The sequence below is a fragment of the Salarias fasciatus genome, chromosome 5 (genome assembly GCF_902148845.1).
Source record: "Salarias fasciatus chromosome 5, fSalaFa1.1, whole genome shotgun sequence".
NCBI lineage: Eukaryota > Metazoa > Chordata > Actinopteri > Blenniiformes > Blenniidae > Salarias > Salarias fasciatus.
The window spans coordinates 34,703,010-34,726,222 of NC_043749.1; the positions used below are offsets into that span (position 1 = coordinate 34,703,010).

Consider the following 23,213-nt stretch of genomic DNA (forward strand, 5'->3'; position numbering starts at 1 on the left):
CTAATCCCAGTAACACATCACCTTCTGTCCGCCCCTCTCTCTGCCTCTCTTTGGCTTTCGTTGGATTAACAGCAAAGATCCAGCAGGACCGTAAGTGTTTCTCCCCGTTAACACACTCCTGCCTCCACTCACTGCAGAGTCACATGATCATCCCACAGTCACACAGCGTACAGCCATACCTGCACAGGTGAAGCACAGGGTCACAGTGAAGGAAAAACCCACCTAACTGTTGAACACTTGGGATACGGGAATTAATCACACTGGATTCAAACAGCTTAAAACATTCACATTCAGAGCATTTATAATTAAAGACTCCATTCAGTTCATTAACATATCCAATAAGAAAAGAAGCTATTTTACTTCAAACTGCCTGATTTAGTAAGAAATTATTGATTGTTATTGATTATTGATCGATTATTGATCACATCTCAGAGCGACCTCATTCACAGTCTGCACATTCTACTGAAGTTTGACTAAAATCACTTCAATTTAATTCTTCAAGCATTTGGAATGGATGGATGGAGGATGGATGGAGGATGGATGGATGGATGGATGGAGGATGGATGATGGATGGATGGATGGAGGATGGATGGATGGATGATGGATGGATGGATGGTGGATGGATGGATGGATGGAGGATGGATGATTGATGGATGGATGGATGGATGGATGGAGGATGGATGGATGGATGATGGATGGATGGAGGATGGATGGAGGATGGATGGATGGATGATGGATGGATGGATGGAGGATGGATGGATGGAGGATGGATGGATGGATGGAGGATGGATGGATGGAGGATGGATGATTGATGGATGGAGGATAGATGGATGATGGATGGATGGATGGAGGATTTAGGATGGATGGAGGATGGATGGATGGATGGATGGATGGAGGATGGATGGATGGATGGAGGATGGATGGATGGATGGATGGAGGATGGATGATTGATGGATGGAGGATGGATGGATGATGGATGGAGGATTTAGGATGGATGGATGGATGGATGGAGGATGGATGATGGATGGATGGATGGATGGATTGATGGAGGATGTATGATGGATGGATGGATGGATGGATGGATGGATGGATGGATGGAGGATGGATGTTGGATGGATGGATGGATGGATGGATGGAGGATGGATGGATGGATGGATGGATAGTTGGAGGATGGATGGATGGATGGAGGATGGATGGATGATGGATGGGTGGTTGGCGGATTTAGGATGGATGGATGGATGGATGATGGATGGATGGAGGATGGATGATGGATGGATGGATGGATGATGGATGGATGGATGGATGGATGGAGGATGGATGGATGGATGACGGATGGATGGAGGATGGATGGATGGATGGATGGATGTTTGATAGATGATTGGATGGATGGATGGATGGATGGATGATTGGATGGATGGAGGATGGATGATGGATGGAGGATGGATGATGGATGGATGGATGGATGGATGGATGGAGGATGGATGGAGGATGGATGGATGGATAGATGGAGGATGGATGGATGGATGGCGGATTTAGGATGGATGGAGGATGGATGGATGGATGGATGGATGGATGGAGGATGGATGATGGATGGATGGATGTTGGATGGATGGATGGATGGATGGATGGAGGATGGATGGATGATTGATGGATGGATGGATGGATGGATGGATGGAGGATGGATGGATGGATGGATGGAGGATGGATGATGGATGGATGGATGGATGGATAGATAGATGATTGGATGGATGGATGGAGGATGGATGGATGGATGGATGGATGATGGAGGATGGATGATGGATGGATGAGTGCTCTCCGCTGCAGGAGCAGCCATGAGTCACGTCCATCCCTCTGAAGAGGCTGAGATAAGCTGATTTGTTGAGGTTTAATTTCCATATAATTTAACTCCTCAACCCTTTCATCAATTTCTAAAAGAGACTTATGGTTTCCATGGAAACGTGTTTGGTTTTTCCAGAGAAGTTATGGTCTCATCTCTCTATCTGGAAAACCATAATGCAATAAAAACAAAACCGAAACACAGTAAAGTGAAGCCGTTAGTGCACAGTGGAAGTTGATAAGTCAAATCTGAGGTGTGTGTGTGTGTTTGTGTGTGTGTGTGTGTGTGTGTGTGTGTGTGTGTGTGTGTGGAGCACACAGTGTGACCCTGCCTTTGTCTCTGCCCCCCCCGCAGTGAAGCAGCCCCCCACCATCACCAAGCAGTCGGTGAAGGACTACATTGTGGACCCCCGAGATAACATCATCATCGAGTGTGAGGGCAAGGGCAACCCCGTGCCAGCGTAAGCACAAACACACACACACACACTCAGACACACACACACACACACACACACACACACACACACACACACACACACACACACAGAAGCAGATTGGATCAGATCTGTGCTTTAAGTAAGTTTTTTTGTTTGTACAGAAAGAGAAGAATTACTGAAAATTAACATGCAAATAAGAAAGCAAAAGCAAAACCACACACGCTGAAAAACAGAAACCCAGTCCCACCTAAAGAAAAATGACGGATTAGGATTTTAATCTGAATAATTTGAGATTTCTTCATGTACTTCTGGTAGAAATTCACAAGAAGAGAAACAATTATGAGAAGTTTGTTTCTACATAACAAAAACAAACGATGACGAGAGAGACCACTCTCTAGTAAAACTACTCCAAACGCGCTCAGACGGTAAACCATGTTCAGGAGTTTTGGTGGAAATCGGAGAACGTCAGGAAGCAGCTGATCATCTCAAATCACTCATGAACACAACAAACAGTCACAAAGTCAGCAGTCAGCACGTCTCTTCAGAGTGAATGAATGAACCAGTCTCACACTGCCAAGAGGAGCGTCTGAAACCACACTACTAATCAATCGATGGTCTCAGACACAGAAAGAGGTGTGTGTGTGTGTGTGTGTGTGTGTGTGTGTGTGTGTGTGTGTGTGTGTCCTTGCTCCGTCCTCACCCTCAGTGTGTTTCTGTGCGACTTTCTGATCTATGATGACTGCCACTGTGATGTGTTCCTCTGACACACACACACACACACACGCCCAGTCTTGTATTTCTATCCTTGTGGGGACCGTCCATTGACTCCCATTCATGTCTAGCCCCTAACCCTGACCCTTACCCTAACCCTAACCCACACCACAATAAAGCCTAACCCTAAAGAAATGTTTTTGCACTTTTACTTGTTTCAGTAACAACAACATGGTCAAGAAAACACTGTTTCTCCTACTTAGGACCGGAAAAAGGTCCCCACAAGGCACGTCGTTCCACGTTTTGCTATCCTTGTGGGGACATTTGGCCCCAACAAGGATAGAAATACGAGAACGCACACACACACACACACACACACACACCCTGAAGCGTCTCCTCTGTCCTCTAACAGTCCCATAAATTGAGGGTGACACCTGTCCGCCGGTCTTTTGGGTCTTCAGCCTGACAGGTGCTGCGCTGTGCTTTCTGCTGTGCCCCCCCCCCCCCCCCATGCCCCCGCGCTGCCCCCATCAGTCTGTCTGGCTGTCTGCAGTACACACACTCAGCTGTGCGCGGCTCAGGCAGCTGGACCACCCTGGACCTGCTGCTGCTCGCGGCCGGGGAGGACGAGCTGCTCAGGGACGTTTCATGTTCTCACATTATTGGCTTCACTCTTCATGTTTAATGTGGCTGAGATGCTTTGTAGTGAATCAAACTGCATCTGATGTATTTGCTTCATCCGATCAGCTTGTTCTGCATTAGTTTCCTGTAGTGACTGATTTCATACGTGGCAGCAGCTGAGACGGCCACGATGCTGTGGTCAAATAACAAGGATTAGATGCTTCAGATCGTTTATAGAGTATAAACAGAACCAGTCTGAGACGTTTACAGCATGGACGTTCCACACTCACTTTCAGAGAAACCCTCTGTTCACCACAAACACACTTCAAAACCCGGCTGAAAGCAGCGACAGAGGCCAGGTCAGACCCCTGTAACACACACACACACACACACACACACACACACACACACACACACACACACACACACACTCACACACACACTCGGGCTTACATCACAGGGAGTATGACCAACTCAGGACAGTGGTACATTGTTTGCAGACAGGCTGGATTTACGTAAGACACACACACACACACACACACACACACACACACACACACACACACACACTGGCTCTCCCAGGACAGGCATTGTGCTCCCATAATGCCCTCAGTTAGCTATTCATGCTCATGAAACATTCACCGAATGGGATCGTTCACTTATTCACTTACAATCAGTCCCTCACTACGCAGCCCCCCCCACCCCCACTCCACACCCCCACCACAGCATGCTCATACACACACACACTGCTGGAGTGATGCTGCGCCTCACACAGACCCAGTTTGATTGCAACTCTACTGAAACTGACAAGTTCTGTAAATCTGCTCTTTTCACCATAAAGCCTGCAGACTTATGTGAGCGTGTTGACTGCACCCCCTGCACCCCCCCCCCCCCCCCCCCCCACACACACACACACACACACACACACACACTCTCCTCATGAACACATGCAGAGTGTGTGTGGTTCTCTCTTCACATGCCCCCCCTGTAATGAAAGGTGGCAGCCGCTCGACCGGCAGAGACATCGGTGTTTTATGGTTGGTGGAACAGTTCGGGGTCAGTGTTGGCGTGACGACGGCCCGGCGGACATGACCTTCTGCTGAAATACCCCTGCCACTTCAGATTGCCTGCTCGTCTGTGTTTGGACACTTGGACGTGTGAGAGTGCTCATATAAAGCCCCACACTGGGATACTTATGACCTTTAAAAGAGAGAGAGAGTGTTTGAGTGGACTTCTGGGTGAACACCAGGTCCTCGGTTCTTCAGCCTGTCCTTGACGTGAGACCACGTCGCCTCACAGCCACGTCCTCGTCCACTCTGACCCGGGGGTGTGGAACGCTGTTTCAGGTTCTCATGGAGACGGAACGGGAAGTTTTTCAACATCGCCAAAGACCCCCGGGTGACGATGCGGAAGCGGTCGGGCACCTTGGAGATCGGTTTCCGCAGCGGAGGACGGCCGGAGGACTACGAGGGGGAATACCAGTGCTTCGCCACCAACGACTTCGGAACGGCTCTGTCCAACAAGATCCTGCTCCGGGTCTCCAGTAAGACCCTGACTGCGTCCAGACCGGTCCCCGCTGTGGACGAGTGTCGGTCTGAAGCGGCTCTTCTCCCCTGCAGAGGCTCCCCTGTGGCCGAAGGAGGTGCTGGAGCCCGAGGTGGTGACTGAAGGCTCCTCGCTGGTTCTGCCCTGTAACCCCCCGCCGGGACTGCCCCCCCCCATCACCTTCTGGATGGACAGCCGTAAGTCACAAACATCACCAGCTCGTCTCTTTCATGCTCTGTTTTTGGACTTTAAAATACACAAGTAATATTATATATGTAAAACTGCGCAAACTGACAACATATCTGACCATTTAAACTTCAAAAAAAAAACCCAGACTGGATGTTTGGATGCTGCATTGAGAGAGGCAGTCATCTGAGGAGGAGTACCAGGAAATGGAGGTGTCTTTGAGGTGATGTGTGTGTCCTGTGGATACGGCTCACTGCAGCTCTGGAGCAGCGCTGCACTAAACATTCAGTTCAACACCCGGTGCTCTCGTTTCTCATATTTCCTCAGGTTATGTTCTGAAATCTTCACATTTCCTAGTGGTGCATCGAATGAAGTTTCAGTTTAAGCTCAAATTCACTGACTTTCGTTTCTCAAACGTTTTCCTGGATTTGTAGACGTGGGAGAGTTTCTGACGCTGCGTGGCTAACCGGTAACGCTAACGCTGACGTCCGTCCTCTGCCTGCAGTCATGAACCCCATCCCTCAGGACGAGAGAGTGTCCACGGGACTGAACGGAGATCTGTACTTCTCCAACGTCCTGGTCCAGGACGCCCAGACAGACTACAGCTGCAACGCCCGCTTCCTGTTCACACACACCATCCAGCAGAAGAACCCCATCACCCTCAGAGTGCAGACCAGTGAGCAGAACACACACACACACGCACGCCCACACACGCGCGCGCACACACACACACACACACACACACACACACACACACACACACACACACACACACACTGGGTCCGGTTGCTTGACGCAGCTTGTCCTGACAGCCAGGTGAGACGCAGCTCGGTCCTCGCTCACGCCATGAGTGTGTGGCCTGATGTGTGTGTGTGTGTTTGTGTGTGTGTGTGTGTGTGCACCTCTTGTTTCCAGCGGAGCCGTTTAACGACACGTCTCACAATGCCTCTGACCCGTGGGGTGGTGAGTGTCTCCGTCAGGACGTCCTCCTCCGTCAGCCTCACTCTCTAACCAGCTGCTCTAACCTCCTAACCTCACGCTCCGCTCGCCGACAGGAGCAGATCTAACAGAGAGCTTCACACAGAAACATCCAACACTCACTCACAAACTTCATCGAGCTGTGAAATATTCAAACTGTTGCATTAACGCTGGCTTCAAGCCAGAAAAGTCCTGAAATGTGACTTCCTGAAGCTCAGACTCTACCAGAACCAGTGGACGCCGCTCTTTTTTGCGCTGTGACGTCCTGAAGGGGAAAGTCTGAGCTGAACCTGGACAGCTGAGTGAAGTGTGTGTGGCTCCTGTCCCTGAATGATCCTCACACACACCACACAGAGGTGTGTGTCTCATTCAGCTCATAATCCCATCAGCCGGCCTTTCAATCACGGTTACACCGTCCCGTGTAATGAATAAACACACAATGATCAACACACAAATCGGCCCTAATTGGAGTCCGTGGCACGTGTTTCTGCGTTAGCGCTGAATGAACATCGCTGGAGGAGCAGATCAGCCGAGGCCGCAGCATATCTGAAGTGGAACGATGAGCAGCGAAGCCCTGGGGGTGGGATCTGTCCTGGGGGGGGGAGTCTGATCGAGCGGGGTGGCTGGGGTCTGCCCCGGGGGGAGAAGGCCGGCCGGTGGCCCCCATGGGACTGAAGGCGGCTCAGAGGAGGATTAGCTCCAGTATGAATATTCAGTACATTCACGCTGTGGTCCGAAACACTGACGTGTGTGTGTGTGTGTGTGTGTGTGTGTGTGTGTGTGTGTGTGGGACTGAAGGGACACACCTTTCGTAATATTCCTCCATGCACAGGAGTACAAAAACATCCAGTGTCCGTTCGTGTGGGCGGGTTGGAAGCCCCAGTGCATGCTGGGAGCTCCTGCCCGCATCATGGTTTAGTGACAGTGTGTGCTTTATCTCTCTGATTAACCCTTCCTCCTTCCTCCTCCTCCTCACCCTCTCCTGCGCCTGCGCAGGCCGCTGGAGAAGCTAACCGCTAACAGATACTTTAACGCCTGGCGCTGCCGGAGCCTCGCGGCTCTCAGCAGGGGGCGCTCTGGACTGGACGTGCTCGGCGTTCACTGCTGCTGGGAGTGGGTCAAACTGGAAATGTGTTGTCTGGATCAATCACTCGTTCAGTATGTCTTCACTAAGACAGCTGTGTCTTCATTTCTACACTGTCTGGCTCCTGGCTCACTGCCGATAGCTGAAGCTCCCCTAGAGGTCTTTTGGAGTACTGCACAATCGACAGGAGATTAGTTTCTTTTGTTTGTGGTTTTTCAAACAAGCCAACACTTACAGAATGATTGCGCTAGTATGTTAATCGACAGAAACAAAAGCAAAAAGCAAAAACGAATGACAGAATGAAAATACAGAGGCAGGTTCACAAGGAAAACAAGGAAAGCAGGATTTGGCGTCTGGCCAACACTGGATTAAAGTCAATCATATCTGTTTTTTGTTCCATTTCAGCGTGGGAGATTTCCTGAGCAATACTGTTAGACGCCAAGCTCCTGTCACAATTATATCTGATGTATTGAAAACATCCGTCAGATGATCCTTCAGTGATGAGCAGGACCAGGACATGTGGAGGTGGTTCGTCAGAAGCTGGGAGCTTTAACTGACCTTATGGTTCCAAAAAACTCCTCTGGAGTCTCTGAGCACTTCTGTGTTCGGCAGCAGATCATCAAGAAACCCTGAGTCCTTCTGATTGCTATGCTTCGTGTGTCTGCACGCTGTGGAGTCCAGACAACCGCCTCATTTTGGAGTTTGCTCACATCCCGGCCTGTTTCAGTCACTGACTCCTTGATTCTTCTGCAAATGTCTTTTCATGGTTTGTGCTTGTTTCTGGTCCAGTCTTCCAGTGGACATGAAAGCGGCTGTAGTTCCTCCCGCGGCCTCAGTAAACTGCTGAATGTGGACTATAAAAGGCCCCTCCGAGGAGCAGGAGCCGGTCCTGGCAGCAGGTCCGGGCCTGATGTGAGCCGGGTTGTAATGTGGTGAAGCTGCAGCTCGGAACGGGAAAAGTACACGACCCTGAACGCGTTCGAGTAATCCAATCACTACGGAAAAAATAGGCAAATCTTATCAGCTGATTTATGGAGGGCTGCTGCAGTTTCCTTCTGCCCTCTGCTGAACACAAAGCAAGATGAACGAGCCTCGTTAATGTCTTCCTGAGCGGAGCCCGAGGCTGCCGGACCGCCCGGGTCCAGGAAACAGCCTCCATAATCAGCCCAGATCGATCTGACAGAGGATGTTTACCTTCTCTGGAGGGCTGAGTCATGATGCAGGGAGACGTGTGTGTGTGTGTGTGTGTGTGTGTGTGTGTGTGTGTGTGTGTGTGTGTGTGTGTGTGTGTGTGTGTGTGTGTGTGTGTGTGTGAGAGAGAGCTGACTCCTTCTCCTCTCGTCTGCAGGCAGGAAAGTAGCAGAGTCCACCCCGACCTTCCTCTCACCCTCGGGGACTGAGAGCGCCAAGATGGTGCTGCGAGACGAGCAGCTGCAGCTGGAGTGCATCGCAGCTGGACTGTGAGCGCACACAACCACACGCATGCATGTGCACACACACACACACACACACACACACACACACACACACTGTATTTATTGGTAAATAGACACTAATGTGTATGTTGACTGAAATTGAAGGTGCAGGAATCCATTCTGACGTTGCTCTGACTTCTTGATGATTTGACGTTTTCCTGGTCCCTCATTGCAGAGATTAATCTGTGCTGCTTGTAGCTTCAGTTTGACCTTTGACCTAGGTGCAGGAGGAAGACACGTTCACACAGTGTCCTCCTCAGTCTGCTGAGCGGACGTGCCAGACCCCCACCCTGCAGGATGGGGCTGTGCTGAAACTCTCAGAAAGAAGTGTTCAGTCTGTTGAACCTCTGAATTCTACTGAATGAAAAAGCCTGAACGGCGTGAAAGCAGAGGAGGAAATGACCCTGAACACACGTCTCCCCCCGCCTGCCTCCCCAGCCCCACCCCCACCATCAAGTGGTTCAAGAAAGGTGGAGAGCTGCCGCTACGCAAGGTGAAGTTTGAGAAATACAACAAGGTCCTGCGGATCGTCAACGTGTCGGAGGAGGATGCCGGGGAGTACGTGTGCATGGCCATCAACCACATCGGCAGCATCCGGCACTCCATCTTTGTTCAGGTCAAAGGTGAGCGTTCAGGTCCGGCACAGACGAAGGCCGTCCTCCGTCCTGCCGACAGGCTAACCGGTCCGGACCCCCTCGTGTCCCCCCAGCGGCGCCGTACTGGCTGGACAAGCCCACAGACCTGGTGCTGGCTCCAGATGAGAACGGACGCCTGGTGTGTCGGGCCAACGGAAACCCCAAGCCCAACATCCAGTGGCTGCACAACGGGCTGCCCATCGAGAGTACGGCGCCTCCCCGCACGCTGCCAGCTTCACTCTGTCAGCAGACGGACTCTCCTCTCACCTCCTGTGCTTTCTGCCCCCCCTCAGTGGCGATGCCCAGCACCAACAGGCAGGTCCTGGGAGACACCATCCTCTTCCGCTCGGTGCAGATCGGAAGCACCGCCGTGTACCAGTGCAACGCCTCCAACGAGCACGGCTACCTGCTGGCCAACGCCTTCGTCAGCGTCCTCGGTGAGACAAGGACAGACGCATCTGACCTTTCACTCTCTGACCTGACCCTAGCTACGGCCGATCACGGTTCTCTGAGTCCCTCTGAGCGGCGAACTCTTTTCACCTCCGTCCTGCAGACATGCCTCCCAGGATGCTGGGTCCCAAAAACCAGCTGATTAAAGTCATCAAGAACAAGCGCACCTTCTTGGATTGCCCCTTCTTCGGCTCCCCTCTGCCGGAGCTGCGCTGGTGAGCGTCCGGAGCGTGAACTCCCGGTGTGAGCGGCGCCTCAGAGAGCTTCAGCTGCCACGTGGCTTCCTGTGTCCAGGTTCAAGAACGGGCAGGGCAGCGGGCTGGACGGCGGCCAGTACCGCGCCTACATCAACGGCACGCTGGAGATCAAGCGGGCGCTGGCGGAGGACGAGGGCACCTACACCTGCGTGGCCAGCAACATACTGGGCAAGGCGGAAAACCAGGTCCGCCTCGAGGTCAAAGGTCAGGCACGCTTCACACCTGCTGTGTCAACTTGAAACCTTTTGCTTTCCCTGTGCCAAACAGCCTGCTCTCTGCAGTTCAGAGGAAGTCTGCTGTGCCTTTAATCAAGTGCCTGATCCAGCACACACACACACACACACACACACACACACACTCGTGTGAGTCTCAGTGAGTGTATGTGTGTGTGTGTGTGTGTGTGTGTGTGTGTGTGTGTGTGTGTGTGTGTGTGTGTGTGTGTACATCACCCTGTGCCTCGTCACTCTGACCCAGATCGGACTCGTATCGTTGGAGCTCCGGAGCATCAGACCTCCATCAGAGGCTCCACGGCTCGTTTCGTCTGTCAGGTGAACTCTGACCCCAGCCTGCCCATCACGGTCACCTGGACCAAGGACGACAAGCCGATCCACCTGGGATGGAGGTAAACACAACAACCTGTGTGTCACAAACTACGCTACGTCGGTGTGTGGACTGCACCCATACACCCTGACAGAGAGGCTTTCTGCTTGTTCAGGAGCATTTAGGAGAGTTGTAGTTCAATTAATCACCACGAGAGGGAGCTGTAGTGTACCTGCTGGCCTGGTGAAAGACACTCAAGGTTTCTCTGGTCCCAGCTCGTCTAGAACGGCGACATCGTGAAGGCCTCCCCTCAACTGAAATCAATAACACTGTCAGCATCAAGTGAAGCCCTGCAGTGCTCTCCACACTGTAACTGCCAGTATGTGTGTGTGTGTGTGTGTGTGTGTGTGTGTGTGTGTGTGTGTGTGTCCAGGCTGAAGAAGGATGGCGAGTCGCTGACCATCCCCAACGTCAATGAGGGCGACGAGGGATTGTACACGTGCACCGTAGCATCAGAGATAGACCAGGACTCGGCGTCGGCCCGCCTCACGGTGTTAGGTACTCTCTCCCTGAAGAATCCAGAAGCTTCATCACCTGGAGGCGCCTGTGTGCTCAACGCTTCAACACTGCAGCAACGTTTAATCAGCCTCAATCCGTCTAAAGCAGGGCTATACAACTTAAGCATTAGCATTAGCCTTGGCATTAGCATCACAGCCCCAGTGTTTTCCTGTAAATAGAGAACTGATGGACATTTCACACCACATATCTGCACCTAGGTACTGGAATGAGTTCTTAGGCAGTGACCAAACAGAAATCCATAAAAACACCAGGAGGGAAACACTGGCCCGTGGTCAGCCTCCTCTTATCGTCAGGATCTACTCAGTGGTGGAGGAATCCCAGCTGGACAGTGTCAGGGTCCGTTTCCTTCAGCCTGTATGGAAATGCCTTCAGATGATTAACTCTCTGCTGTGTTTCAGCTCTGTGCCTTCAATGGACACCGGGCACACCGGGCACACCGGGCACGCCGGGCTACGACTAAACACTTTACTAATCGTGTGGATTAGACTGAACTCCACCTCTAGTTTGCATGCAGCACATTGAGTTCCCGTGGCGTCTCGTAGTGAAGCAGTTTGAGGCCTCAGCGCTGATGGTTGTCTGGACCGACTGAGCGCTCTCCGTCGCCCAGACATCCTCACAGTCTGAACGTAACGCGCTTACGTTCACGTCTCGAACTGCGGCTAACTCTCCTACTAAATGATTGGTGAGCAGTGATGCTGGTTGTCCTGTAGACTAACGCTGCCCTCTAACCTTTATGCCCACGCCCTGCTCCCTGACCCCGCCCCGCCCCGCCCCGCAGAGGAAGCCTCCCTCCACCCCTCAGTCTCTAGTGCCTTGCCTCCAGGTAACACTCGGCTCGCTCACCAGCTCTTCTGTCTCGTCTGTTCTTTCTTTTTCTTCTCTTGTTCTTCCCAGTGCCTCTCTGTCTGACTGTTTTTACTGAAAATCTACAAAGATGAAAATCTTATATTCACTTTATTCCCTTGCAATGAATGTGCAACACTTAATAAATTGTATTTAACAGAAGATCTTTTGTGTTCCTCTGAAGTTCCCTTAGTGCCCATTTGGTTAGATTTCTGTTCCCTTATAATATTTACTTATTTCCTCTTGATCCTTCTGACGCTCAGGTTATTCAGATTATTTCATCACATTGTTTTTAACTTTTACCCTCACAGTGACTATTTCTTAATGTGTTTGTGCTGAATTGGAATATATATTTTTTTACTTCAGATTAACAGTCTTTCCCTTTATTCTTCATCTTTCTTCCTGTCAATACTCGTTTGTTTCTTCACAACCACTTCGGTCTTGAATTGTCCTCGTCTTGAATGCATGATTTGGTTTTTGTTTGAAATCTCGCTTGTTTCTGTTGCTTCACATGTGAATTTTTTTCTACCTCAAATTAACTTCTAGGTTTTCCTTCAGTGTGTCAGTTTTTTTGTCTTTCATTTGTTTCACTGCATCTCATTAGAAATGTCTTCATTCTAATGTTTCAGATTCAGAAGACACCTTTTACTTCTTCATTAGCAGCAGTAACGTTTCCATTTCCCCAGCATGCTGTGTGTCTCTGAGTCAATCCAGTCATTCATTAACAGTTAGCAGAGACTTAATGTTTCCTGTGTGAGTGAAAAGCTTCTGCATGTGTGTGTGCTTGTGTTGATGTTTGATATGTGTCTCTGTAGACCGTCCCGACCCGCCGATGGACCTGGACCTGTCGGACCCGGCGGCCCGGAGCGTTCGTCTCACCTGGATTCCGGGAAATGACCACAGGAGTCCGATCACAGGTCAGTGTGGCGCTCGTGGCTCACAGATGACTCGGGAGGTTTCGAAGCCGCAGGTTTGGAGTATGAGTGTGTGTGTGTGTGTGTGTGTGTGTGTGTGTGTGCGCGTGCAGAGTTCCTGGTGCAGTTCGAGGAGGACCGCTGGGAGCCGGGCAGGTGGCAGGACCTGGCCTCCTTCCCCGGGGAGCTCAACTCCGTCATCCTGCAGCTCGCCCCCTTCGTCAACTACCAGTTCAGGGTCATCGCCATCAACTCGGTGGGCCAGAGCCAGCCGAGCCGGCCGTCGCCGCGCTACAAGACCAGCGGGGCTGGTGAGCTTCACAACCTGCTCACACACACCTGCGCACACACCTGCTGTCAGAACTCTGCAGACTGTGAAAACCTGGTGTTTTCTGCTCTTCAGCCCCGGACGCCATCCCCAGAGGTCTGCGAGGGTGGGGCTCCAAAAAGGACAACATGGAGATCTCCTGGGAGGTACGGCTCCAACGTGCAGCTCCAGCACTGACCTGCAGTCTGTGCTCCCATCAGAATCAGGCTTCTCAAAATATCTTATTGGTTTTTATGTTTCTCCTTTTGTTCCTAAAACCTGAAAAGAGTTGAAGAGAAACCAGCTACCACAAGTTTTAATCTTTCCTCCAAACACAAAACTGCAGATATAGACAGAAATACAGGTAACCATATCAATATAAAGTCTTCTTAGACAGAAGGATTTTGCTGAATTTAAGCATTTCTTCTCGTTATTCTCTGCAACGTGAAGACTGCAATAAACGATCAAAAGACCAAAATGTCTTTGTCCCACTTTAGGGCATTCCAGGAAAAATCCATCAGTCCGAACACAGATTGAATTATTGAACATCGAATTTAGATCAGGAAGCCATCAGACAGTCGGGAACCAGCAGCAGATCTGTTGTAATGTATGAGCTGTGCGTTAAAGTAAAGCTTCAAGCATCGATGTTGCTCTCAGTTACTGCAGCTGACTGAAGTCACACCAACCCGGTTGACTTGACAGTAGTTCCACGTTTGTGTGATTAGCTTGATGTGTGGTTTTCCTGCAGCCGCTGCTCGACCTGGAGAGGAACGGTCCCAACCTGCACTACCATGTGTGGTGGAGGAGGAAGGACTCCGGCGAGCCGTGGAGTAACGTGACCACGGCGGACTCCAAACACGTGGTCCAGAGCACTGACACCTACGTGCCTTACGAGATCAAAATCCAGGCCAGGAATGAGTTTGGATCCGGACCAGAGTCCAACGTGATCACTGGATACTCTGGAGAAGACAGTGAGTGGCGGATCGTCTCGTTCTGACTCCAGGACCAGATCTGTGGTCCTGGTGCGCTGCAGGCTGGAGAGATCCGGGACCTCACGTGTTCTGGAGACACGCTCTCGACAGGTTATTTGTTGTTCTTTGTGTTCAGAGCCCACCGAGGCGCCGGCCGACCTGCGGGTGTCCAGAGTGGACAGCACCAAAGCGAACATCCACTGGAAGCCCGTCAATCTGAGCTCCGTCCAGGGAGAGTTCAAAGAGTACAGAGTGAGACGTCACACTATCCCCTCAGTCACTCCGGGACCCTTCCTCCTGTACCCTCCTCACTGTCTTGACCTCTTGACCCTCTCCTCCCAGCTGTACTACTGGAGGGAGTCCAGCCTGGTCCCTGGTCTGAGCTTCAGTAAGGAGAAGAAGACCAAAGGCTTTTACAGCACGGTGGCCGAGCCGTCCGCCATCCTCAGCGACCTGGTCCCTTTCTCCAAATACAAGATGTTCATGGTCGTGGCCAACAACCGGTACGAGGGTCCGCCCAGTAACACGGTGGAGATCACCACCAAGGAGGGAGGTGAGGACGCAGCCATCCAGGCCACGTGCCATTTTCTTTATCATGGAACATAAACGATCTGTTACTCATCTGCAAGTCAGAAAAGAACAAAAAAGTAAATAGTAAAATAAAATAAAGAAGAGAAGATTCAGACATTCATGACTGAAGTGGAAAAGCTGCGTATTTCACACATTGGCTCCTTTCAAAGGTGAAGAAACATCTCATGAAGCTCACCAGTGATTTACTACCACCATCAGCAGCGGCAAGGTCTTCTCTTAACAATGACGAGAATCTCTGTATGTTGGTGAGAGTGGGAGTGTTCAGTGTTTGGCTTCACTGGGATCTTTACACCAATTCAGGACCACAAATTGGGGCCCACGGCTTTATTTCAGGGACTTAAAGATTTCAATTCAGCTTTATTTATGAAGTGCCAATTCCAACATGGTCGTTTCTAGACACTTTACAGAGAAACCCAACAGATCCACATGAGCAGCATAAGAGACTGTAGAAAGGAAAAACTCCCTTTTAACAGGAAGAAACCTGCAGAACCAGGCTCAGAGGTGGAGGTGCTGTTCCGGTTGGGGTGAGGGGACAGAGAGAGAAGGAGATAGGACAGACAGGTTCTTGTATCTACATACAGTTCATATATAAACTCAGGGTACAGAGGCTACAGGAGGAACAATCATCAGTGACATGTAGCAATACAATGAAATTACACTGAAACGAGAGAAAGGAGCAGAGCTGGGAGCCGGTTCCACATGGCAGAACCCGGGGTTCAGTAAACCTTCCACCCACTGGGTCCGGGTTCCTCCATTAATCAGTGGAGCAGCTGCTTTGGTTGAAGCCCAATTAGAACTGAATGCACCCATTGGATCCAGGCCGTCTCAATGGATCAGCTGATTGATGTTCTGTCTGCGATCCCTCCATCACGGCTCTAGTCCACCTCAGAGACAGCCTCTTGGTCCAGGGTTCTGGTGCTCTGACTTTTTGGTCTCCCACAGTGGAAAGAGAGAGAGAGAGGGCGAGAGATCATTTTATTTGCATTGAAGTGGACACAGGTTCACAGATTTATACAATAAATCCATGACTCATTTTCCCAACATCACCACGAAGAAGATTTGGGATCCACTTTCTTAGCAGTTTCTTATGCAGGGGGCCGATCAGCCAAGCAGTAGTGAAAGTGACAGCTGGAACTCAGGAGAAAGGAGGCTTTCAGCTGGTTTGTCTTTCTGTGCAGCAGGTGTGACATGGAGACCAGGACATATGGAGTGTGTTTTCTTGGAGGACACTAGGTCCTGAAGAATAATCTGCTCTCTTTGCATGTAGATAGTTTGTGAAACTGACGTATTTGGAAACAGAACCCATGACAAGACCATCCAACCTCAGCCTGAGGTGACGGGAGCAGCGTCGCCTTGCTGTGTTATTCCCCAGTTTTCTGATCACTGCGTGTGTGTGTGTGTGTGTGTGTGTGTGTGTGTGTGTGTGTGTGTGTGTGTGTGTGTAGTTCCTGATGCTCCGAGGTTCTTCAAGATCAGCCTCAGGAGTTTGGACACCATCAGCCTGGAGTGGGACAAGCCTGTGGAGCCCAATGGCATTCTGATCGGATACCAGCTCAAGTACCACACAGGTGAGCCGCTCTGCTTCCTCAGACCCAAAACAATGAAACACACACCGGTCTGTGCTCTCTGAGCCGGGACAGGCTCTGTCTGGAGGTGGTTCACCACCAGAAGCTCTGAATTCCCTCCGCAGCTTATCAGTCAAAAATCGACAAGTTAAATGGTAAAGCGTCACTGGCCAGCCATAATATTATGACCAGTGACACATGGAGTGATTAGCGCTGATCATCTCTTGACAGTGGCGTCTCCAATGGTTTTGGGTCCATTTGGCAGCTTGAACATTTCTAACACAAGAAAAATGGAGGAATCTGAGAATTCAAGTGGGTTTGAGATGAGTGAATCCAGTGTGTGTGTGTGTGTGTGTGTGTGTGCAGTGAATGGTTCCAGGTTGGGTCGCCCTCAGCTGGAGACCTTCCTTCCCAATGTGACGGACTTCGCCATGCGGCTGTCGGGCCGCTCCACCCGCTATAAGTTCTTCCTGTCGGCGCTCACCCAGGTGGGCGCCGGGGAGAGCATCGCCGAGGAGCTGCCACACTTCGCCAACGAGGGTGAGTGCTTCCTGAACTCTGATCTTCACTTTAGAAACAAAAGAGGTGGAATAGTTTGAAGGTGTTTGAAAGGTGTGAGAGCAGATATCAGGGAATGCAGTCATAAGGACTTCATTTAGACTCTCATGGTTCTTGTTGAGAAATAAAAACTTAGAATAAAGTTAACAAACCTGCAGTTTATCGGAGTGTTTTGAAGAACTGCACATCTGTCAGAAGTTTGAGCTGAAAGGGCTCCTGTAGTCTGACGTCGTCTAACATCACCGTCCCAACACACTTTAACAGAGAAAAGACCAACCGTCGTATCACACGTGGCCACTGAGCACACACCTATCAAAAACCCACAACACAGAAACATCAGAGCATTTTCACACTGATATCTCGGGGCGTCCTGGAATTCATGAAATACAAAATGAGGCACGAGTTGTACGATCGATGAAACATGGCGCTTCGGTGCTGCTCCACCTCTTCACACTCCGTCACTTTCACACCGAGGCCTGCGTCCAGGTCTCCACTTCACGGATGAACCAACCCTGAAAACAACACAGAACAAACAGAGAGGTGAAACGTTGTCAGAGTTTAGTGAAACAAACGCAGCAGACCTGTTCAAAGCCCTGAATCCGAGCACAGATCAAACTTCTGAGGTTCACTTCTGTGGATTATTTCAGTCATCATGGAGCTCCACTTAGATTCAGACTGTCTCTGCTTATTTTGTAGTGGAACTCGTCTCTCATAATTCTGACCTAAATGTTTTTTGGGATGTGGCACTAACCCACCTCCAGAGGGTCTGCCCACACAGCCCAGTTCATTCAACTGGTTTTTATTCTCCTCACCAGAGATTGGTACGTTTTGTCTGTAGAGGGATTCCTTTTGTTTCAGTCCTGAGTGCACGGATGTCAGATGCTGTTCACTGAATGTATCTGGGCTCTCGTGCCGCCAGGTACGGCTCTTTCAACTGTCTGCTTGTAACTTTGGAGGGCTGCAAATGTCTCCATCCACAGCTACAAACAGTCCCTCACACAGCTAGTGTGTGTGAGCTGAGGCGCTCTCCCGGAGCGAACAGTGTTATTTGACTGGATGTCAGTTTGCTGGAGGAGCTGTTCTGCTTGCAGGGCAGCAGGAGTGACTCAGCTGCTCCTGTCGTCCCGCCCTCACACCTCTCCTCTCTCTTCTTCCGTTGACAGAAGACTTTACTGAAGCTCCACTTCTAGGTAATGCTGCAGAAAGCACAGTGCATCCGCTTGCCGCCGTCTCCCGTCCATCATGTCCGCTGTCCTTCACACTCACAGCAGAGCAGTCCTCGTCTCTTCACACCACCTGCAGGATGAGCTGTCGGAGTGGGATTAAGATAATCCCGCCAGTGCAGGGCGGAGCAGGACTGCGTGAAACACACATCTCATTAGGTCGTTCTCACAGACATCTGAGGTGTTTAGTGGACGTTGATAATGGACGTGAGCGTTGGGCTGAACTGCTGTGTGTGTTTCTCCTTTGCGTGCCTCCTCCTCATCCTCACATCTTTCAGTGAATGACGCTGCAGCTCTCAGGGAATGGACAACCCTGCTGCCTGGCTGTCTCTCTCTTCACCACAGCTGGTTGAATCATGGCCGATACAGTTCCACACATTTGCTCATCGCAACATTGAACTTCACGAGGGGCGTCTCACTCAGCCGGGTTGCTGCTGTGTGACCCTGCCGTGACCTCTGGGAGGGAGGGGGGTGGGGGTGCATGTCCCTGAACTGGGGAAAGAACCGCTTCTATGAATGGTTCAACTTGATGGGAAACAAACCAACTCTAACTCTGCACACACTCACTGGCTTCAGGTTTTCTTTTTTCAAATCGCCTTGCCTTCATCATTCTTTTCCTGTGTGCACCGGTGCAAACACCATGCTGGATGTCCTGCTGGATGATACACGCATGCTAGGTGGGGTATGCTGGGGTGGGTGTGTTGAGGTGGGGTTGGGGTCTGTTTATGTGGGATGGGGGTCTTTTGGGACATGGAGTTGGGGTCTTTTGGGGGATAGGGTAGGGTTGGTGTACATAGAGTGGGATGGGGTCTGTAGAGGGGTAGAGTTGGGGTCTGTTGGGGGTGTTGGGGGGGGGGGGGGGTCTAGAATTTGACCTCCCTGGTCCAGTATTGGTGGATGGCAGATTGAATTGTGGGAAAAGGACTCTCCTCTCCACAGGGGGGCAGCAGAAGATCACAAACGTGAGCAAAGCTTCAGCAGATGGGAGAATTTTCATTTTAAATCAAATTAAATGTAAATCCAACCACAGTGAGAATCCCTTTCTGAAGCAATCTGACCTTTTCTTTCTACTGCAGCCTAGTGAATATATTTCTGATTGCCCACATGTATTCTGGGTACTTTTCTAACATCTAAAGTCCTGTAGGTTACAGGACTTAAAGGTAGTGAATTCATCTAAACCAGCTGAGTGAGTGGCTGGTCGTGTGTGTACTCGTATTGTATTGTCGACATGATTAGTTCAGAGAACAAGTCAGACGTCAGAATACGCTCTGCTGAAATGCTGAACCCTGGAGGATTCTCCTGCCCCGTCGGCCTGGCTTCACCTTCCTGGGTTTAGTTCATTACAGCCACTGTGGATTTTGCTGGTGAGCAGAACAAATAAGGTTACTTTAAATCATGGTAGCTTTCAAGTGAGATTGTCTACCATAGGTCCAGCACTAATGGAGGAATGGAAATGGAAAACCTTAAGCTGTTATTCAGGACGCACGTTATCTGCCTGCACTGGAGATGCTGTAATATCTGGATGTGTCCTCTTGGTGGCGTCCTGACTCTGTGCTGACTGGAGCTGCTGGTCTAAACCAGGGAGCTTTCACTCAGTCATATGGAAATAAGCTCTTCTGTCCGCTTTTCTTAAAGGTTTCAGGTGACAAACATGACTCTTAGCCGTTAGTTTCTCAATGAAAGCAGGCATCATCACATCAACAGCGTCTCAAGCTGAAAGCATTTTTTTAATATTTGAACATTTTTTAAGCTTTCTTTTGAAATACAGTCTACTACATCCAAATTTACTGAAACAGTTTAATACAAAAACAAGAAAAAATCTAATTGTATTTTTCACAGTTAATGCAAAAATAACCAGTTTTGTTAAATATAGGAACAACAAAAATCAAAATTGGACGTTTGTAAGTTGTGTTATCTTCATTAAAAGCATGGCCTCCAGTGGAGACCTTACAAGAAGGCGAGGACTCTACTGTTTTTTTGAAATTGTGTTGGATCATTATGAATCTATTTCTTTAGAAATCTCCTTTTGTCATGAAGCCCTGTTGATGAATTGAGCCCAGACTGATGACTGCACTCTGAGCCGGCTGTATCCTCCATGCTTTGTCCAGACTGTGTGCAGACTGTGCAGGCTGCATGTTGTTTGTGGGCAGACTGTGTCCACGATACGGTACATGGTACAGGGTACGGTACATGGTACAGGGTACGGTACATGGTACAGGACTCGGTACATGCAAGCAGTGTGCAGACATTGCAGATTATGCAGCCTGTGTGCAGCCTGTGTTCAGACTATGTGCAGGCAGCACACAGACTGTGTGCAGACTGTCAGCAGACCCTGTGCAGCCTGTGTCCAGGCCGTGTGCATCCTCTGTGCAGACTGTGTGTATCCTAGCTCAGGGCTTCACTGTGTTACTGTCTGTTTGACCTTCCAACTGCCTTGTCTTTAACCCTGTGCTCTCCTCCTCCTCCTTTGTAGTCGAGGTTACCGACGCCTCCTTGGCTACTGCTTTCACTCCTACTCCTCCTCCTCTTGCTCCTCTTCCTCCTACTACCATCGCTCCTACAACCATTAGTACCCCAGCTGCTACCACTCCTACAACAGTTCCCACCACCACCACTGAGGCCGCCACTGAGGCCACCACGACCACCACGCCTGCTGTGCTGGTCACCACCAAGCGTCCCGGTCAGACAGTATTGGGTACATGCTGTTGTGCTTGTTACTCTCTTTCTGGTGTTTTCTTTGAGAATTAGCATGCATTTAATGGCTACCAAAGGTTTTCTTCTCCCACCTGACGAAACAGGAACCAACATCAGGGCTGCATTCTGATAAGCTGTGCTGTACCTGCTGCACTAAAAGTGGGGAATTACTTCAGAATATTGGGATGTAGCCGGCAACTATCATCCTGGTCAGGACGTGAGAACCCAAACTCTTTTTTTAACTAAAGCAGATATTGATAAGTGTCATTTCACACAGGCACATTATTCCCTGTTTGACTGGATAGTGCCAGTGTTGAAGCTCATGTGATGCTTGTGTCCACTCTAAACCAGAGGTAAGATCACAACTTGATCACAAGTCTTTCATGAACTGAAAAGCTTTCTGGGAAGTTGCTGTGGGAGCATTTGTCTGTCCATGAAACCATGAACCCTACTTGTGGTTTAGAGTGGACTGTGATTGGAATCAATCTCAGTGAGAAGGAAGTCAGTGAATGGGTCGAACTGAGTGTGTGGTCATTGTAACTGTGCCCTCTCTGCCCCCCGCCCCCTCACCTCCAACCCCTGAACCCTTTACCCTGACGACTCCCACCCAATCACTGCCCCTCTACCCCTCCCACCCCCACCCCCACCCCACCCCCCTGTGTAGTGGTCCCTGGGCTGGAGATCTGGAATCTGACGGTGGAGCCTAACAGTAACTCCGCTATCGTCAGCTGGAGACACAGCTTCCCGGCCAGCAGCAGCGAGTTTGTGATAGAGTTCACACTGGACAGTAAGAAACCAGACCAAGCCTGCACCCAGCTGGCCGGAGCGCCGCAGTCTGAACACACTTAACGGGAAGAAAGACGGGATGTTCATGTCCAAGGCAGAGAGCAGGCGGAACAGGCCCCAAACCCACCAAAAACCTGGCGAGAGTCCAGTCTGCTCGGGGGTCTCAGGCAGCAGCTGCTTCTGATTGAAATGACGAGAACTTCTCCAGACAGCTTGCTGCTGGTGTTTATGAGCGTCTAACACAAGACTTTCTTGTTTTCCATCATTTCTCCAGTGTTTTTCCACTCATAGCGATTCGATGCCTCTGTTGCCCATCCCCGTGGCTGATCCGTCAAAACCCCAAATTCTCACAAAGACGAGACCAGAGGTGTCAAACACACGCCGACGGTCCGCTTTCAGCTGGAACAATAACAGGAAGTCAGTTTAGGGGCCGCGGTGGCCTCCAGGCTGGAGAAGCAGGTTTAAATCTGACGTGTCACCACTGTGGGTCCCCGAGGGTGACCCTTGACCCTCAAATATAAACCTGTTTATGGAATATAAATGACCATTTGTAAAGATATGTTTTAGATAGACAGATGTATTTTTTAAAGAAGTACTCATCCGTCTGTACATTTAAACAGGAGAATGTTTTCGACCTCGGGCTGAAACAGGTTTGACACCCTGGACTCCACGTCTTTGTGTTGACTGGATGTGAAAGACGCTTCTGTCAAAACGTCTGATAATTCACAAGACTGCTTTGCAAAAGTCATGTTGTGGCGAAGCTCTTTTCCCTGCTTCTCTGAAATGAAAGGAACCAGATTTTGATTACAATCACAACATCTTAAAGGATGAATCGCTGTTCTGAAATAATCCATGTCTTGTGTTCTTCACCAGACTTCAGGCAGGCGGCAGGTTTTTGCTCTGGGTGTCCTTGTTCCTGCCTCAGTCCCAAAACAACCTAATGAAGGACTCTTAGTTGAGCTTTTGCAACTTTGTTGAGTAAGAAGTAAGAAAAGAGGATCATGTTTGAAAATGTCTGAGAGCGAGGAAGCAGTTTGAAAAGGTTTTGTTTTTTTTGATAAAATGTGTTTTTGAAGCAATCAGAAGTGTTAGCTGAAAGTAAAATGAAAAGTAGCTGCAGTCGCTCAGGGTTAAAGTGTTGATTTGACGCTCTGCGTACTTTCAGAACTGACTGCAGTCAGTGTGTCTGTGCTCTCACTCTGTCTCCTGTCTGTCTCTGACCGTCGTGTCGTTAACCTGGTGGCCTGCCGCCCTGCTGCCTGGCTCTGAATGGCTCTTGTTGCACCGGCTGCTCGGCATGTGTTTCTGTCCACCGCTGTGTGAATGTGTCACTTCGGAGCTTCGCCTCCTCCATTACGACTCGCTTTGCGTTGGCTTTTCCGAGCACCCCCCTCCCGAAGTGGAGAGGTCCGAGGCAAGCCGACTCA

General features: G+C 50.2%; 1 protein-coding gene across 4 annotated transcripts in view; it reads left to right on the plus strand.

The window, feature by feature from the left end:
• nfasca (neurofascin homolog (chicken) a) overlaps window positions 1-23,213 on the plus strand; it is a 54,763-nt gene that overhangs the window by 24,092 nt on the left and 7,458 nt on the right. For 2 of the 4 annotated variants that reach the window (XM_030091365.1, XM_030091366.1), the window contains exons 4-29: window positions 73-90; window positions 2,192-2,297; window positions 4,952-5,148; window positions 5,225-5,347; window positions 5,842-6,012; window positions 6,252-6,299; window positions 8,747-8,858; window positions 9,312-9,496; window positions 9,583-9,714; window positions 9,802-9,945; window positions 10,062-10,173; window positions 10,253-10,419; window positions 10,690-10,837; window positions 11,189-11,313; window positions 12,113-12,157; window positions 12,993-13,094; window positions 13,205-13,402; window positions 13,495-13,565; window positions 14,147-14,369; window positions 14,506-14,621; window positions 14,712-14,922; window positions 16,406-16,528; window positions 16,892-17,065; window positions 18,247-18,273; window positions 20,780-21,001; window positions 21,665-21,787. In XM_030091365.1, the coding sequence (XP_029947225.1) occupies window positions 73-90; window positions 2,192-2,297; window positions 4,952-5,148; window positions 5,225-5,347; window positions 5,842-6,012; window positions 6,252-6,299; window positions 8,747-8,858; window positions 9,312-9,496; window positions 9,583-9,714; window positions 9,802-9,945; window positions 10,062-10,173; window positions 10,253-10,419; window positions 10,690-10,837; window positions 11,189-11,313; window positions 12,113-12,157; window positions 12,993-13,094; window positions 13,205-13,402; window positions 13,495-13,565; window positions 14,147-14,369; window positions 14,506-14,621; window positions 14,712-14,922; window positions 16,406-16,528; window positions 16,892-17,065; window positions 18,247-18,273; window positions 20,780-21,001; window positions 21,665-21,787 (3,423 nt within the window). The remainder of the gene's footprint in view (window positions 1-72; window positions 91-2,191; window positions 2,298-4,951; window positions 5,149-5,224; window positions 5,348-5,841; window positions 6,013-6,251; window positions 6,300-8,746; window positions 8,859-9,311; window positions 9,497-9,582; window positions 9,715-9,801; window positions 9,946-10,061; window positions 10,174-10,252; window positions 10,420-10,689; window positions 10,838-11,188; window positions 11,314-12,112; window positions 12,158-12,992; window positions 13,095-13,204; window positions 13,403-13,494; window positions 13,566-14,146; window positions 14,370-14,505; window positions 14,622-14,711; window positions 14,923-16,405; window positions 16,529-16,891; window positions 17,066-18,246; window positions 18,274-20,779; window positions 21,002-21,664; window positions 21,788-23,213) is intronic. The other 2 variants (XM_030091367.1, XM_030091368.1) reach the window with 2 other exon arrangements.